A 17,756-nucleotide genomic window follows, 5' to 3' on the forward strand; every position below is an offset into this window, starting at 1 on the left:
CAGTTGATTCAGAATGCACCGGCTCGGATTGTCTTCCAGGAACCCTAAAGAGCTCATGTGAAGTTGTCTCTCTCCACTGGCTATAGCCTACTGGTTGCAGCCCTTATCAGGTTTAAGTCACTAATGCTTGCTTAAAACTTTCACTGCCTCTGCACCCGTAAACTTTCACACCTTCCAACACTCCTACATCACAAACAGAACCTCCCGTTTGGCGAATGACCGTTGACCTTATGTATCCATTTACTGTATCTACCATTAGGCTACATAGAACATCAGATCTCCAGATCTTTAGCAGACATCTTACAGAAGTAGGCTACCTGTGTTATCTGGTTAGGATTGGTTACAAAAAAATGTATTGTATGGTTAGAAAAAACATGTTAAGTTGATAAAAATCGTTTATAATAATTTAATATCTTTAATTTTTTCACACCCTGGTCAGAGATAAATTTCAGGGGAAGGCTGCAAACTTTTTGTTAAGGTAATGACAGAATACGGCTTAAAGAATAGTAAAATAACCTTGCTAAGGAAATTACAACCATGATGATTTTATTGTGAGGGAGGTTACTTCTATTTATGGGGGTTTTGCATTGACATTGGTTATAAAGATGGTTACACTTTATCTGGAAAATATTTTTTTGCTAATTTTTCTTTCCTTTTAAAATTTGAAAAAAAAATTCTGCATTACTGTTACAGTTTATCATGGCACATATGCGAAACAGGTTATTTTTCTCAAATGGCAGAACACATTTGAATAACAGCGGAGTCACTTGCGAGGACTCTTAATTTGAAACCATTATGTTCTGCGTCCGGTAAAGACGCAAATATAAATTAAAAGGCCTCTGCAAATTACATGAGCAGCTCTAGAAACACATGTCCTGTCTCGTTGGAAATGTTGTAAATGTTCTGAATATAATCAAATAGAGATGATGTGGAGTGCTGATGAGATAGCCAGTCTGTGTTATGATCATTTTAATAAACTGCCTAAAAGAGGAAAGCCTGAGGAGGGCAGAGAGTGGACTTTACTAGCAGCTGTACTTCAACTCACTCACAGTCCAGATTACGAGACAGGTAGAAATGCTTTATACCATAATGTCCATCTTTACGGATTAAAACATCTTTAAGTAATTGATTATTTTAACATCCAGTGTCATATAATATACTATACACAATACAGAATACATGGCACAAGGACGCAACATGTAACGTTACACTACGGCATTGCGAAAATGACCAGATTTTTATCATCAATTTCCCTCATTTTTTCAGTTAGCAAACAGATTGTGTCTTTGGGGACGGGCACCAAATGCATTGGCAAGTCTGTCATGAGTGCGAATGGTGAATATATAAAATACAATATATAACCTGGTAGTTTCATAGTTTTTAATGTGATCCTTTTTAAATCGCTAAATTCTGTGCAGGTGATATTCTGAATGACAGTCACGCTGAAGTTATTGCACGCAGGGGGTGTGTCAGGTAATTTAACACAACGCCACTGTCAAACAAAAACTGCCGTCTACATCCTGTCTCGCAATCCTGTTTAACAAACCTGTAGTTTGCACACACTGCGCAGTCATATGAAATGGATTTACGTGTTTACCCATTTTTGTTTGTACATGGATTTCACACACCTTAAAAGGATGTCATGTCCTGTACTCAATGTATATTCGAGCATTTTTTAAAGTTTCAAAATGCGGCCAAAGATATTAAATAAAGATTACACTGAATCTGTAGGCCATTTTTTTCTTTTCTCAGATATCTCATGGAGCAGCTGTACATGGCTGTAAGTGGCAAGAGTTCAGCGGTCTTTCGTCCAGGTACTGATAAAGGACAGTGGCTGGTTAAACCAGAAGTTTCTTTCCTTTTCTTCACCAGTCAAACACCCTGTGAGTTCAGCTACAGCTTCATCAAATTCATTATCTTCATGTCACAATGCAAGACATTTTAATGGTCCTTTCTCATCTCAGATGATTTTATTTCGGGGGTGAGATGTGATCTTTTCTTATAGGTGAAGATTTACAGTCAGTGTTTTGATGTATTCTCAGGTGGTGATGCCTCCATCTTTCCTATGAATTACAATGAAGTGCAGCCCTGTAAGTCTGTAAAAGAGACCCAGAATAAAGAGCTAGAAAGTCGAGGTTTAAAGCGGCTGGCTGATAGTGACCTAGAAGAGCATCCTAGAATAAAGACACGAGATGGACATTTCATTTTTGAAAAATCAGTGGACGGCGAGGAACACAAATCTACGACAGAAAACAAAGAAAGGAGTCAATCGGAACACATTTTAAAACACGACCTCCACCGCACCGGGGCGAAGTGTGTCCCTGATGGTCTGACCGACCCACTGCAGCCTGGACTACTCTACCACAACACTGGGCTGTTGCGTCTGAAGCCGGGCCGGGGAGACGGCACACTTTCTCTCTCCTGCAGTGATAAACTCGCCCGCTGGGGTGTTCTAGGCTTTCAGGGTGCCCTGCTTTCTCATTACCTGCAGAACCCAATCTATTTCAGTGCGGTGGTTGTTGGGAAGTGTTCATACAGTCACCAGGCCATGGAGAGAGCCCTGAACACACGGTAAGACACACTGGCAATGCGTGAAATACCATAAGAACATAATGATGTTACATACATGCTAGGTTTGAAGTGATGTTCCATATTCATACAAAAGCGAAATATCCAGATATGTTTTCTATACTATATTTTATTCAGTGACTGTATAACAGTATAATTTACTACAGTTTGAAAGGTATATTGTCAAATGGCTGTTAAAGATACTCACAGATACTGTAACAAGTTAATATCCCTGGACACACTCATAGTTTACTTCCACTTGACAGTCTACAGATGCTTTTCCATTGTTGGGCCAGTGCGAGCCAGGGTGTGAGCCACCCTAAACACCCTTCTCTGACAAAGTGTTGGGGTACTCTTTTTTTTTTGGCCATTGAGAGAGAGAGTCGTTGACTCAAATGAAAGTTTTTTTATTCAAGGCAATGGCGGTCATGGAGGCTCTCAATAGTTCCCGTAAGTTACTAGTTACGCATGGAGCTTCGACTAAACAGACCAAGGTGTTTCATGCAGGTGTGCGTGAGCATCCGCTTTTAGATAGAGAGGATCTTTTGGTCACACACTTTAATTATTGCTAATTTACTTTCTAATTTACCACTTATAACAGACCAAAGACAATTAAAAACACCTATTCACGCCATATGACCCCTTTATAGCGCAACAGGCATCTTGCCTTTGACCTGAACCACTCCGCAAGCCCTTGCTGGCCGGCTTTGGACCAAGATATTTGGTGGACATAAACACTGCTTGCTGGCCATGAGGAAGCTACTGTGAAGCACAAACAAGCCCCGGAAGTGACAGTGGAAATGTGACTGGTCCTGATACACACTAGTACTACTCGTTATTGGCTCAATTGTCAAAACACGGCTTATGTGACATTACAACTCCATCATTTGGTATCTAAGGAAGACTGTCAGGGTGTTTGGGACAGGACCCACATTGATTCATCTACACATCCCTTCTTTAGCACTGTACTACACCTCCTCATTATATCCTTTTCATTCATTTTCAGCTAAACATTTTCCTTTACCTATTTGATCCCAGAAATGCCCATCACATGTAACAAATGACCTTCTCAGTATCTGACTTGAAATAAGTTTTTTGTTATATGAGCAAACATTTGTATTGTTTGACATTCGGTCTGGTATGTCACATAACTGCTCCATTAAAACTTTAATTACATTTTTTTTCTGGTTGTATTCCAGATGTGCTCTTGTGACCGGTCTTCCGTCTGGTTATTTCGTAGATCCTCCAAAGCTTCTGCAGTCTTGTCTGGAGTTTACTTATAACCACACACACACCGAGGTCCAACATACACATGTACAAGGCAAAATATCGCCATGTGGGGCAGGTAATGTGTTATCTATAACAAATCTTATAATTAAAGCTGCTTTATTTTTTAGTGCATTGCACTGCACATTGTGTATGTCAGTGAGCTGCATAAAATACAGACTCTAACTCAAGTAGACATAAATACATAAAGGAACCTGAGATTTTTTTTGATGGCAATGGAGATGCAAAAGTTATGGATCGTTGCAGTTTTAAGACTGTTTAGATTAAAGCTTACACATTTCACTCATTTAAAATGTTGCTGATGGTGTCAATAGGATGTCAGCATTTGTCTTAAAGGTCTTCCTGTCATAATGATGCATCATGATTCATGTATCTTAATAAGCAGTTTAATTGAGTAACTTTTCATATAAGGTACAGTATGTTTTATATAAAAGTCACTGCTGTATTGTCCTGCAACCCCGAATGAAAGGAACTATTCATGCACTTGTAGCTATCAGTTGGTGTGCCGTATCCCAGCAGCCTCTAGATGTCACTGCCAATGGCTACAAACAGGGAGTGACTAAAAAAGTTTTGGGCACACCAAAAGCCAGGTGGGATTTAAATCCTGTTTAATGTTGCAGATCGACAAACCGTCACCTCAAAACATTCATTAACAACCAGCTGTTATTTCTTCCATGTGTAGATCTTTGATCAGTAAGGTGGAACTTTTCCATTCCTTCCTGAAACTGGTGGCAGTAACCAAGCAAACTCAACTTCCAGAGACCCTCTGGTGAGTGCTTTAATTAATCATGATAAAAGAGAATTCCCGAAAAATTTGCTAATTTAAGACATTTAAACTGGGTGTTTAAAACCAACAACTGCATTTGTATAATTATGTAATAGTTATTTGTTTAATTATCTAATTGTGTATAGTAAGCCATTTTGGCAACTTCCCCATGTAAATGAGACATGCATTTCCTCATAAATTCCTGTCATGATAATTTGTTTCATTGTTTTAATTGGTTTAGACCAGTGTTTCTCGGCCGGGGATACGCGTACCCCTAGTGGTCCGTGGCGTTATTGCAGGGGGTCTGTAAAACCCTTTAAAAATGTTTTGAGTTATTATCTTGCATTTAGGCTTTGACATTAACACCCACCAGAAGCAGATAAGAATCAACCGAGTCTGCTATTTCAGTCAAATTAAACACCAAATTGACTGTTTACTTTTGTGAAGTGAAGGTTCATGTAAACCAAATCATATGCTGCGCATTTCTGACTCAAGCATACCCGTCATGCAGCGTCATTTAGAGAGGTCGGCGCAAGACATCATAGCACTGCGAGAGAGAATCGACTGCTCTGTTTGACTTTGAATTGCACTTGCAGTTATTTGTCGTCATATGCTTGGTGGTTCTGTGAACTTCTGCAGAAGTCGAACAAGTATATTTTCATTGAAGCCCCATGCATTGCCTTATTCAAGAGCTTTAGTTCTGAGCAATAAACAGTACAGTAGACTCAGAAGTGTAACATAGGCCTTCTAGTGTGTGAAAGTGTGGATGTGCACACACCAGTCTTTGTTAGATCACTCATCTTTTTCCGACACCTGACACCGGACTGATCATTCGGAGCAGTTTTGCTTCAGATCGGTTGTAAGGAGTGCATAGACGTAATTTGCGGGTGGGCAATGTCTGCTCCACTTTTAAGAAGAAATTAAGAAATGCTTGTGTAAGGTATGTATTGTTTAGGGGCCATTAACATCTAAAAGTCATGAGAGGATGCAGGATGCGCCGCTTTCTCACCATCTCCCGTTGCACACTCATAAGTTATATTTGCACATGAAAGAGAGCCTCGACAGAAACACGGCCAGTATGAAATGCGTGCATCATCCTTGTTCGCAGCGCTTGCTTGTGCATCCAGTGTCCAAGCACAAAATGAGTAAACTAACGAATAAGTGACATTTTTACTCATAGGAATAAACAGTTTTTAAGTGTAATGCACTACAACAGCCAAGTGACCTTCAAAAATGTGAGTTTGGGAACCACATAGCTTACTGTGAGAGCTTGAGTCAAAAAACGGAGTAGGTAATGGTAATTTATATGATAAATATTACCAACGAGTTATAACAGAAACAATTTATTAGTATTAACTGTTTTTTTTCCCTACCACTTTTAAAAACAAAGTTACGCCACTAAAGGAATGGGTCAGGCAGGTGCACGTCATGGCAAGTTGGGCAACTCACAGGTCTCGCCCACCATCAAGTCCACTCCTGATTGAAGTTTAAAACGTTTTATTTTTATTGAACAATTCATAGCCTTTATATCACGTTGGTATATTTGTTTTTGTTTTCAATAATTTTCTACATATATTAAACATTATATAATGGTTCCATATAACGGTAACTGATCAGTAATGGTTGGTGTAAGTCCTTGTCGACAAATGAATGTCAAAAGAATAAACTGCAGTAAAGTGTGTTTATACTTTTGGAGATACTGAAATAGAATGTTTTGGCGGTGCAATTGTGATTATTGCGTAATTGTAATGCAACTTAAAACTATTAAATGGTCACATGTAATTTTAAGTTAGGCTACCATATATAGAGTTAACCAAAATTGTTATTTTCTCTCATTTAGTGGAAATATGTTGTTGTGCTGGGTAAAGAAAATGGGATGGTGTGTGAGCGCGGGGGTTGAGGGTCCTAAGGATGGTTTGAGATATGATGGGGTCCAGTACTCCAAAAAGGTTGAGAACTACTGTGAACTATCCCTTTAACGATAATGTATGTCTAATTGAATGGCACAGACTCTATTGCCCCTTTCATAGTTTGTTACTGTCACACGTTAAAGGAAAAGTCATATTTACACACCCTCAGTTCATCTGAGATCTGTATGCTGTTAATTTCCCACACAAACCCATTGTTGTTTTGATTTAAATTAGGTAAAAGTGCACGTTAACGAATGAAACTCGTGTGCTCGGATAATCTTTGATACTTTCAAGGAGTAATTCACTTCTCTCAAATAATCTTATCTGTTCTTGTGTGTCTTGTGACTAGTTTATATATCATATGTGTGTTTTGTCACAACAAAGATGTGAAAACCTTTGAGATTTTTTTAGTTCCACTGAAACCGTAACAACATACAAGTATAGAATAACAGTGAGGATAAGTAAATTACAGAATGTTCAAAGTGTAACTGCACTAAGCAAAAGTTCATAATAAAGACATGTTTTCGGCCTTTGAGAAACAAACATGTCTTTTGTCATGTTGACATCTTGCTTTCACAGCCCCCCTTCAAGTGTGCAGGTGTTGTTTGTGTATGTGTTTTGTCTGATGGATATGTTTCTTTCTCTCGCTTGCAGTGGAAAAGAGTTGAGAACATACTGGGACTACAAGCAAGCTGCAGGGCCATACCAGCAGGCCTGGACACAGCTGCAGCTGCAGGCCTTCCCGCTGTGGTGTCGCAGCCCGCGAGAACTTCTGCTCTTTCATTAACACATGCAACATTTCACCACAAATATGTTCTTTAATGTCCAGCATTAGTACATTGTGTAGAGCAGTATTTTTTTTATTATTCTAATTGGTAGAGAATGTGATATTTCTGACCTTTTGAAACTTTAATTTTTCCATGTTAATACTATATTTACTATCCTCATGTAGCTCCCTATAGTAACTTCTTGCAAAATAAAAACTATTTTTGTCTGTATTTTTTGTCAAACATGTAAGATTTTTATGTTACATATTTGCCAATGATTTCTTCAGAAGTCAGAAGCTTTGTGTAAAGGTACAGACTCGCAATCAGTATTTATTGATTTATCACATAGACTTGTAAATGGGACACTTTTCTCCTTTGATCTTTTATGGAGTTTGACGGTCCATGGCAACTGTAGACGTTTTTCTAATGAAAGACATCTGGGTAATTCATTCTTCTATACACCTTTTGTGTTCCATGGAGAATAGTCATACAGATGACCTGAGTGTGTATACGGATACTTCATTGTGTTACCCTGTTGTAATCTCTATACAATCTATCGTGTAACTGCTTCTGGTTTACCAGTTTAGAGATTAAAGATGCTGTGTGTAATTTTTTGGAGGATCCATTGACAGAAAGGCAAAATAACATGCATAACTATGTATGAGATCTAAGTGCTATGCTAGCTTCCGTAGTGCTTCGAAAGGGAGGGGTGGAGTAAGCCGTTGGTTGCCATTCGCAACCTCACCACTGGATGTAGATACATTTCAAACACTGGATCTTTAAGTGGGTGTGTTATAAAACTTCTCAACAAATGTGTTTCTTTTTGGGGTTTTTATTGGTAAGGTCATCCAGCTACCTTACCTTTCAATTATCGTAAATATTTATAATTTACAGAAGAAAAATACAGATAAATTAAAAGTTACTATATAGTCCCAGTTTCGACATTATTAAGTGTCTGAAATAATACTGTAACACCATTCACCAAAAAATAAAATAAAGATAGAGCTAATGTTTCAAAGCACATTATAGCAAGTGACACTATGGGTACTAACACATCTGCTGTGTGATTATTTCACAGATGAGTCTCCAGAACAATGAAGCCAGTCCAAAAGAAACAGGATGCAGGGATGATGCAGCGATCCTAATATCCAAATGTGTTCTCTCCGCTGTAGGCCACATACAAAAAGCCGTCCTCATCTTTCTCTTTCTCATATAGCTGTCCCATAGTCAGACTGAAACAATATTGAAGAACAAAATTACATATCTGAAAAACAAAGTTGTTTATGTAATCAAATCACTACATCAACCCCACATACATATCTTTTTTTCTCCAAAATATGATGATTTAGTAACTTAAAGCTTCAATCTGTAACTTTTGCCTCTCCATCTCTGTTTCCCACATTATATTTCCAACATAATTTCCTTAAATCCTTGACATCAGTTTAAGAACTCAGGATAAAAATACCAGGAGTAATTTACAAGTTAATGAGCCTTCTTCAGAAATCAATTCATTGCAGGTAATAAAATGGTCCTCTTTTGCCAACCTAAAAAAACTAATTTAATCACCTTTATAAAAAAATGTTTTGTCATTAAATGGGATGTCTGCCCAGGACAATTTTGTAGTGTGTAGGAATAAACAGGTGTTTGGCAAAGTCCTCAAGTGATTTTTGCTGCTTGCGTGAAAGGCAATAAAATAAAAATGGCCTACGCATGTGATCTCTACTGTGATCTTATGCATTAAAACCATCTAGTGAGTCTGTTTGCGTCTGCCAAATGCATAAATGTTTGAGATGGCTGGTGGGTGAGGAAATGAGATTATTTAGGATTTAAATAGGATGTTGGGTGTGATTTAGTGTGTCAATAATACTGCAGTTGGCCTCTCTTTCATAGGGAAACCTGAAGCCACGGGGCTATAGTTACATGACGCATTCACAAACGTAACTAGTGTGAATAAACGGGAGAGGGATTTTAAAGTCAATGCTCATTCGCTAAAAGCAGGGTTCCGGATGAGGTGTGGATATGCAAGAGAGAGTGGAAATATTATGGTGCAAACCCACTGGCAATTTTGAACACAAGCAGCATTTAAAGGCGGGGTACCCTTTTTTTTTTTTCTCGATGGGAGTTTTGGGTTCCTCACCACCGTTTGCATACTGTTTTGCACTATCTGCCTGGCCGGGGGGGCTGCTTTCGAATTCATACTTGTATTCAATGTGTCTCATGTACAGCTGCTTTGTAACAATGAAAATTGTAAAAAGCGCTATATAAATAAAGTTGAGTTGAGTTGAGTTGAGTTAACCGATTGCCGAATTACTCTTTAGACAAGACAGGCCGAGTACCAAAACAATTTTGCAGCCAATCAGCAGTAAGGTGCACAGGACGGACATTAGCCGAGCTGAGCATTGAAAAAAGCGAAAAAATGGTGATGGGGTGTGTTTGTTTTGGTGATTTGCACAAGAGAAATCGGACACCCTGCCTTTAACATGAACAATGGTATAATGTACTTTTGATGTAAAACAGAATTCCTACAGCTGGAGCTGCTCAGCAGGGCTCACAAGAAAATGTGCCATTGTTATTTTTCTTGTCTAAAAGATATAGTGCACCCGGAAAGTAAGATTCCTTCATTATTTTCTCACCTTCATTTAATTTTAAAACTGTATAACTTGCTTTCTTCTGCAGAACAAAAAAGGAGATCATTTAAATAATGCTGGTAACAAATACACATTAGACCCCATTGACATCTAGTTTATGAACAAAAGCATGAGACATTTCTCAAAATATCTTCTTTTGTGTTCCACATAAGAAAGAGTCAAATACAGGTTTTCCAAACCCATTTGTTGCTAAACTTATATTTATACACGCATTTAGTAGTTTTATATTCTCTGCTCTTTTAGTTACCCTTAATCCCTTAATCTCAAATTGATTTTGTTTTTTGTTTTTGTTATTTTTTTGTATGTGTCACACAATATATTATAGGTTGGATGCCCCACAGTTGCATCACTTAGGCACCTTTTGTACAGTATTTATGTCTATAAAAATTTAAAAGACCAAAAACGATATAAATGTGATATTACCTGGACTGAGGGACAGTTTTGTCAACGAAGAGGAATATAGCTTTTTCAGAAGGCAGTTGGATCCGCTTTCTGATGATCCACATAAATTGGGCCACTGTGATGTCAGACGGGACCAAATACTTCCGCTTGTCGATGTCCACAATCTGTGAGCCAGATACTTTCTCTACGATAACCTAATAAACAGTGCAATCAAAGTAAATCCTTTTCATTAGAAAGCCATGAGGTCATGACAGTGTTAAATTTGTCTCAAGTTTTTTTCCTGCCATCTTAAAATATAATCAGTAAGCAGTTGCTTGCAGTGACGTACATATGGTACAGACTGAATAAAAAATAAAATAAAAAAAAAGTTTTTTCTGCATTACGCATGACAAAGGCTTTAAGCTTACTGCGAGTGCAAACATCAGGCCATGTGTGTTTCATTGTACATACTGTTTACTGTGCAAAAAACTCTTATTTCCAAGGCTGCGTCAATCGGAAGGTCAATTTTTACTTTGCGCCTCTGGTTAGACACCCTCTGAATGTGGCCTTCTTTAACAGGAATTTATTTGGGGATGCATTAGGGGTATCGTTCACTGTTACAGTTAACATCTGAGAGTAGTATCCCCCTAAAAGAATCATTAAAAACCACGCTGTGCATTGTAAATAATATAATGATAGCATAGCTTGTTCCATAGTAAGTGACCCACTAGAACTTACATGGCTATAAGCCTTTGTGTTAATTGACAGGGGGCTAATATTGTAGATCTACTGTTGTGCTGGGTTTCGCTCAATAGGTTGTTAAGTTGCAGATCAGTGGGCTTAGTTGAATATCTAAATAAGTGACGTCGTCTGTCCCATACGAAAATACTAAGTGGAATATGCAAAATAATTCAATATTATATTATAATATGACTAATGGTGAACACTCATATTAAAATAACTATAGTATATAATAAAAACCTATGTATATACATATATTATTTATAAAGCCTTTCCTCTGTGTCCTTACAAGTACATTTTGGGCTGTATTATTTGTATCCCCTTCAAAAATTGCTCTAAATAAATTTAATGTTTGCCCATGTCAATATCTCACAAATTGATGATATCCCATAAATTTAATGATTTAGCCCATGTCAATATCCCATAATTCTTTGCGTTAAGCAATCGTAATTTCCATTCCATTTTCTACCGCTTGCAATCGTAATTTATTTAAGCAAAATTGCAGCAGCTGCACACTTATCCGCTCCTTATATTAAATCATATATTAACATTAAATCCAACAACAATATCACCAAGTCCTAAGTACCAGATGTAATCTGACAAAGAGACTGCTGAACTCCAGACAGCAAACGATGCTCACCCACCTACATGTAGCTCCATCTTCTCTTCTGCACTAACAATACAGTAACCACTGACAGTATACATCACTGTAAGTTATATATATATAAGCTTTTCTTTCTTCCATAAGTCCGTTGGCAATACAGTGTACTATGTATATATTATAGAAATGTTTATACCGTATATTGTGTACAATTGTCTATTATTTATTGTATATTGTGTAAATGTATGTATAGTGTAAAGTGTGTCTGTTGTTTATGTATATTGTGCATTTTCATATCTTGTTGCTTCCACTGCCATGGCCAAGAGTCTTGTCCCTAAGAATTTCACCATCAGTACGCTTGTGTACATGATGTGTGACAATAAAGAGATTCTTTTTTTGGATTGATCAAAAGTACAAATAAATCTTAGTCATGTAAATATTTTTTTAACCTAAAAAGCTGTGACTGTGACAGCAGGATCATTTGTTTCATTTACTTCCCTCGGCCTCTGTGACACCTTTTCTATAAGTATCTTCCAAAAATAACAATAAAAATATATCATCAAGTGATTGCATCACTAAGGTTTCCCTCGTACGGTGTAAATCTGTAAAATTTACTGGAGGCACTATTCTTTGAAAAAATGCTTTGTAAGAGTATCGAAACAGTCAAGCTGGTTAATCATTTCATTTGCAATGCTGACCTTTTTATAACAAATGTCCTGGTGTTTCTGTTGCAGAAGGTACTAAAGTGTAATGTTTTTAGTGACGTCATCTCTTGTCACTGTGACCTGGTATTATTAACAAATTAAAAAATATTTTTATTGTGTACACGTGAAAACAAGCCCTACATGTTGTAATTGTTTAATTGCTTTCTTCATACTCACAGGAACTCTGTCTGGGTATTTGTTCCTGATTTTGGCAGACTCCACACACCTGTGCTCTGAAAGCAGAAAACACATCCATCAGTCTACATGCAAGCTCAGAATACAGTGCTTTTCACATCATGAATATGAATGAATGTTTAAACCTGCATTTTGATTGGTTACAATCGTCAGGAGTATATAAACAAGGCGTCTTTTCATCGTTTGACACTTCAGTATATTTTAGGCATTAGAGGTCTCACTATTTAAACCACATGAAGCAATACATCTGTATTGCTGGTAAATAAACAACAGGCTAAAATGAAAGCAAAACAAGAGACACACTGTCCACAAAGTAAGAGCTCAATTAATGGTAGTTATTAATATCCCTTTGATGAAGGCCTAACATAACCAAATAAATAAAAGTCTTCGAGAGGCGTCTGTAGGTCTAGACGTTTGTAGATCAGATGAACAAGAGTATACGAGAACAAACAATTAGATCAATAATAATAAAAACAACAACATACATATGATAGGCCATTTTAATATCAGCGCAACCTTTCGGATAAATTACCCAATGAATGATCCTCTTTAAACATCCACTTCATGTTTGCAGGTGTCTTGTTCGACGAGCGACCTGGCAGTGAAATATATAAAGATGAAGACGAATAAATCTTAAAACTAAAACGTCAACAAATGCAGCAACATTCGTCTCCGAACCAGACGTAATGACGTCACCCCGGGAGCAAACCACTCTCTACAGCGGTGACGTCACAGCCGGGCCGTACCATCTGCTCGAACCGAGAGGTGTCGCGCTCGATTTCGCGCACATGTTTGTTGATTTAGCTGCACCATTATCAGGGCCACGCTTATAAATGTACTGTTTTTTGGCTTGTTATTTGAAGACTGGTTATAATTCTTTATTTCCGTATAATGATAATGTACGTGCTTCGCATAAGGCCCAAATTCGCGCAGTTGCTATGGTAAACAGATGACGCTTTGTCACGGGAACTGAAACATTAGTGCATTTTGTGTACATTAGACCAATCGAGTCATTCATATTTTTCGCTTTACAGAAGTTACAGAAGAACTCATTTTTGTTATTTATTCAACGTTTAAACTCTTAGCCTTTTTTGCTTTCGTTTGTGTACGTTTATCAATGCATTTGCATGGACACCACGTTGTGACTTGAATGAGGGGTTCTATTTTTTGTGAAATTATTAACAATGGCTTTTTATGAGGCTTACTCTCATTCCGCTTTAATAAGATACAAAACAAATATTTTCACGAGAGCAACACTGTTTGTAGTGGTCGTTTTATCCCTCACCTACATTTCACCTCTTCTCGTGGCTTACAGAAGTCAAGGTAAGGTATATTCCCCCTGGGCAAATTTTCCCATCGCTAAAGTTGCATAAAAACGTGTTTTTGTGTTATCAGGCTTCTGGCTGAAGAGAAGCACATATGAAGAGCAGCCCGTCATTCAGTTTCAGTATGACATGATCCTGATAGGAGCAACAAACACAGCAGGGAATTATGTGGCATGGAGCACATTTCCTAACTTTAATCGACTGGTTGGAGATAGTTTGCGCATACCGTCCATTTCTGTGAGTGCTGAACTGTTGGATTACATAATAACCATTTTCTCTAAATAAATTTTATAGTTACGGTATGGAAGCAGTTGATGTTCCTGTAGTTTAACTGGTAGAGTAAGGCCAAGGTTTTGACTTTGCTTCCAAGGCTATGTGTGCATACATGTACAATTATACATTGTTTTATACGTTATTCTTGTTTATTGCACAGGTTCAGGAGGAGGACAGAAACCAGGATGGCAAATCAGATTTTCTTAATCTCCAGATTAACATCCCACTTAAACCAGAAGAGCAGATGTTAAGCATCCAGCTGCTACTCACTTTCTCATATCAGCTGTTTGTGTGTATCCAGTACATTCACATATATAACAATTTGCCTGTCTGTGTTTTGCAATCTTAACATCTGTCTGTCTATCCATGTGTCTATCTATCTAGAGGATGTCTACTGTTGCGATGCAGACCCTTGTATTTGTTCAGCATTCCTCATCTGTACCAGGTTCTCAGCTGTTCATCAGTGCAGATCTAAGGCTTCACCAGCGAACTCCTCTTCCTCACCGAGGGGTACATGCTGTCTACAATGTGGGTGTCTATGAACAGCATACAAAAAATACAAAGCTGATGCATTAAAGTTGTAAAAGTTCAACTGCAACTGGTTGACTTTGAATAATGTTGCACTGTTGTCAATGTCAACAAGTAGATGCAAAATCGAACATTGACATGTAAATTACTTTGCATTTACATTAAAGGGGCATCCTAAAACAAACAGCCCTATTACTAAAAATTAAGATGCTTTTTATGCAATACTTTATTTGCATACAGAACATGTTGATAAATGTTGTATATATTTTATTTGATCCCTCTCTTGCGTGACTAGGTATCAGTGATTGATGCATCCAGTCCATTTGCAAGTTCTTATGACCTGGCCAACATTATTGGACTCTATCAGAAGAGAAACTGTAAGTTTATGAATCCTATTCTAAGAAAAACAAAACGTTACAATTCATAAAAGCCAGAAAATATCATTATAAATAACATTTGCAGATGTATTATTAAGGTTATCTAAAGTATATTTCTCAATGCCTTTGCTGAAGAGGAAAGTTACTATATTCTGTAACCTTTGAAATTAATTGCTTTTTTCCATGTAATATCCAAGTTTTTTATTTCTTTATTCTTTAAGGAGCCATATTGTATTTCATTTTTCAAAAAGTTGTATTTTGCAAACTAGGACAGTAGGATAGTTTATACATAAGAGGTTCGTGGTTGTGTTGTTTTTTATACTGATGGAATTAATGTAATTGTGTAACAAAATCTCTTCAACACAGTGACAACTCAACTTTCCGGTGTTTTTCCAGTTTGGACAGTTGGCAGAGCGGCAAATACTCCATTCCAGATAAGAACACAGATAAACTACCCAGTAGACACCATTACATATCCTTTACATGCAGTCTCTGTGTATGTTTGTCTAACTGTAGTTATTTTGTCTTGTGAAACCTAATCAGCGTAAAATTTAGTGTTTTTATTTAAACATTGCCAATCTCATCATATTAGCTAGTGCCAAACATGCTGTTTTACAGATTACGTGTAAAACTATTTAACCAAAGAGAGTCTGAATGCAACATTTTCCTTTATCAACAAGGGCCTTTACTGATTTAAATGGTTATTTGGTTATAAGCTTTCATTGCATATTTTGTTCACTGATATCAGTTATCTGGGACCGGTTGTTCAAAAGTAATCTGATTAGATTGCGGCTATCGGATTGGATCAAATCATCAGTTTGTGTTGTGAAAAGCTTTTTAGTAAACTTGGGACACCTTTGATCCAAAAACAGGATTATAATGCTCCCATCAGAAGGGTGGGATCAGTATAATCTTTTTTTTTATCAAAGAACAGAAAATGTCTTAATTTGACAACTGGACAAAAATACAAAATGTATATCATGTAATACACATAGATATTATATTTTTATTCTTCTCTTTATAAGTTAAACTGTTCAAGTAAAAAACATTAAGCTTTCTTTTAAGTTTTTCAGTAGCTGACAGTAAAGAAACATAGATTTTGGCAGCATAAAATAATCCCAATTTCATTTTAAAGTGTTTTCTATCACTGTTTCTAAACTACTACAATATATTGGTACAACCATTACTAATGAACCAGACAAAAGTAGTTCTTTGTGGGTGAACGCAAGATCTCTCTGGTGAACACAATTCTAAAAACGACAATGCATTGAAATATATAGTATATATTTCTTGTTTCCCATCTCTTTATTTTTCCATCACCATGTCCCTTTAGGACTTGAGCTAGAGCACTAGAAATCCAGATTTGGCAATCTGAAAAAGTGTTTCCAGTTTTGCTTAAAAAATCGGCACAAAAGTAAAATGGATGGTCTGATCCTGGATAGCAAAACATGCAATTTTTTGAACAGCTGGCCCCTGGGTTTAAAGTTAAATCCTATACCTTCAAAAAATGTATTTCTTATAAAGTAATTAAAATGTCTTGGTCCTGAAGATTTCCTGAGTTCTACTTTTCCAGACTCTGCACTCATGTTTCTTTTTATCTTTTAAAGTTCAATTTCCTTAACCGTTTCCTCTACTTATCGTCCGGGCTTTTGGGAAACAGTGAAGTTTGCTTGGATTCAGTATGTCAGTGTACTGCTCATCTTTCTCTGGATTTTCCAGCACATTCAAACCTTTGTTTTTCAAAATCAGGTCATACCAACCACTAAAGTACTACCATTTAAACAGCACAACATTTGATCAGACCAGTGTTGTTCACTTGTGTGTTTTTTATGTGTGATTGTCATTTGGGAAATAACTTTACATTATGACTTTTAATTTGTTTTATTTTTAAATTGAATTTTCAGCTGTGTGCATACGTTTCTCCATTTCTCAATTTTAATAACAGTAGATTTACAGGAGACTCCTATTCAGGTGTTTCTGGTTTTACAAAATATTTTGTGGTTGTTTTATTATTTCAGAAGTATGCATGCTGTTTCTGTTTTGAAAACCCAGAAATATGATGAACAATTCGCAGGAAATTTTTGTCTTCACAGTATACATTCAGATGATTATTTTGCATGTTTGAATACACCAGCAGAGGAGTACTATGAATTCAGTTAGACATTCTTATTCTAAAGAAAATGTCATAATATTAGTACAAACATAATTACGTTATGCACACTTGGTTTAAAGCCTATATTGAAGCAAAATATATGGATGCTATCAAACCAAATATTTCACAGATTCTTGAGAAATTCGGATCACAACCTGCCATGGTTTTAAACTCGTGGCTACTTTTAAATAATTACAGAGATGTTTACTAGAATGTTCTTAACACAAATAATGCCATTAAAACGTTTTTTAAATTCTCTTGGTTTTAACAGAATGTCACAAGACCCCTTTGTAGTGACATTTTATTTATCATTCACTACTCTAAAACCATCTGGGATACATTGTTTGATACCCATGTTTTAGACAGATTTTGATAATAGAGATAGTAGAAAAAAAGGTTTATATTCTGCATTTCCTCCAGTCCACTTCCACCAAGGAAATCAAGCTCAGGACGTTTGGCACAATGGACAGGATGCAGATGCAATGTTTCTTTCTGGTGCATTCAACCATTTTTGACAGAGTCTGCCACTTCTC

At 36.9% G+C, this 17,756-nt stretch overlaps 3 protein-coding genes across 5 annotated transcripts; 2 read left to right on the plus strand and 1 right to left on the minus strand.

Annotated features, from left to right (window-relative positions):
* The first annotated feature begins 822 nt into the window (after nt 1-822).
* On the plus strand, nt 823-8,074 carry adat1 (adenosine deaminase tRNA specific 1). Of its 2 annotated transcripts, XM_056740109.1 has the most exons (9): nt 823-1,068; nt 1,267-1,335; nt 1,419-1,473; nt 1,753-1,883; nt 2,043-2,571; nt 3,768-3,913; nt 4,346-4,445; nt 4,538-4,624; nt 7,186-7,966. In XM_056740109.1, exons 1-9 carry the CDS (start codon nt 924-926, stop codon nt 7,316-7,318), a joined length of 1,395 nt encoding a protein of 464 aa, XP_056596087.1. In that variant the 5' UTR covers nt 823-923; the 3' UTR covers nt 7,319-7,966. The 2 variants fall into 2 exon arrangements, with proteins under 2 accessions (XP_056596087.1, XP_056596088.1); XM_056740110.1 differs by lacking the exons at nt 1,267-1,335; nt 1,419-1,473 and having other exon boundaries at nt 934-1,068; nt 7,186-8,074.
* Nucleotides 8,075-8,114: 40 nt separating this feature from the next.
* Nucleotides 8,115-13,271, minus strand: gabarapl2 (GABA(A) receptor-associated protein like 2). Its single transcript, XM_056740111.1, has 4 exons — nt 13,101-13,271; nt 12,551-12,606; nt 10,370-10,542; nt 8,115-8,530 (listed from the first exon to the last, which is right to left on the minus strand). The coding sequence occupies exons 1-4, from the start codon at nt 13,132-13,134 to the stop codon at nt 8,440-8,442; spliced, it is 354 nt and encodes a 117-aa protein (XP_056596089.1). The 5' UTR covers nt 13,135-13,271; the 3' UTR covers nt 8,115-8,439.
* A 41-nt stretch (nt 13,272-13,312) lies between these two features.
* Nucleotides 13,313-17,480, plus strand: tmem231 (transmembrane protein 231). 2 transcript variants are annotated; one of them, XM_056739931.1, is made up of 7 exons: nt 13,313-13,891; nt 13,964-14,130; nt 14,327-14,455; nt 14,551-14,694; nt 14,990-15,071; nt 15,438-15,540; nt 16,703-17,480. In XM_056739931.1, exons 1-7 carry the CDS (start codon nt 13,753-13,755, stop codon nt 16,866-16,868), a joined length of 930 nt encoding a protein of 309 aa, XP_056595909.1. In that variant the 5' UTR covers nt 13,313-13,752; the 3' UTR covers nt 16,869-17,480. The 2 variants fall into 2 exon arrangements, with proteins under 2 accessions (XP_056595909.1, XP_056595910.1); XM_056739932.1 differs by having other exon boundaries at nt 15,468-15,540.
* Nucleotides 17,481-17,756: the final 276 nt, after the last annotated feature.

The sequence above is a fragment of the Triplophysa dalaica genome, chromosome 24 (genome assembly GCF_015846415.1).
Source record: "Triplophysa dalaica isolate WHDGS20190420 chromosome 24, ASM1584641v1, whole genome shotgun sequence".
Classification (NCBI taxonomy): Eukaryota; Metazoa; Chordata; class Actinopteri; order Cypriniformes; family Nemacheilidae; genus Triplophysa; species Triplophysa dalaica.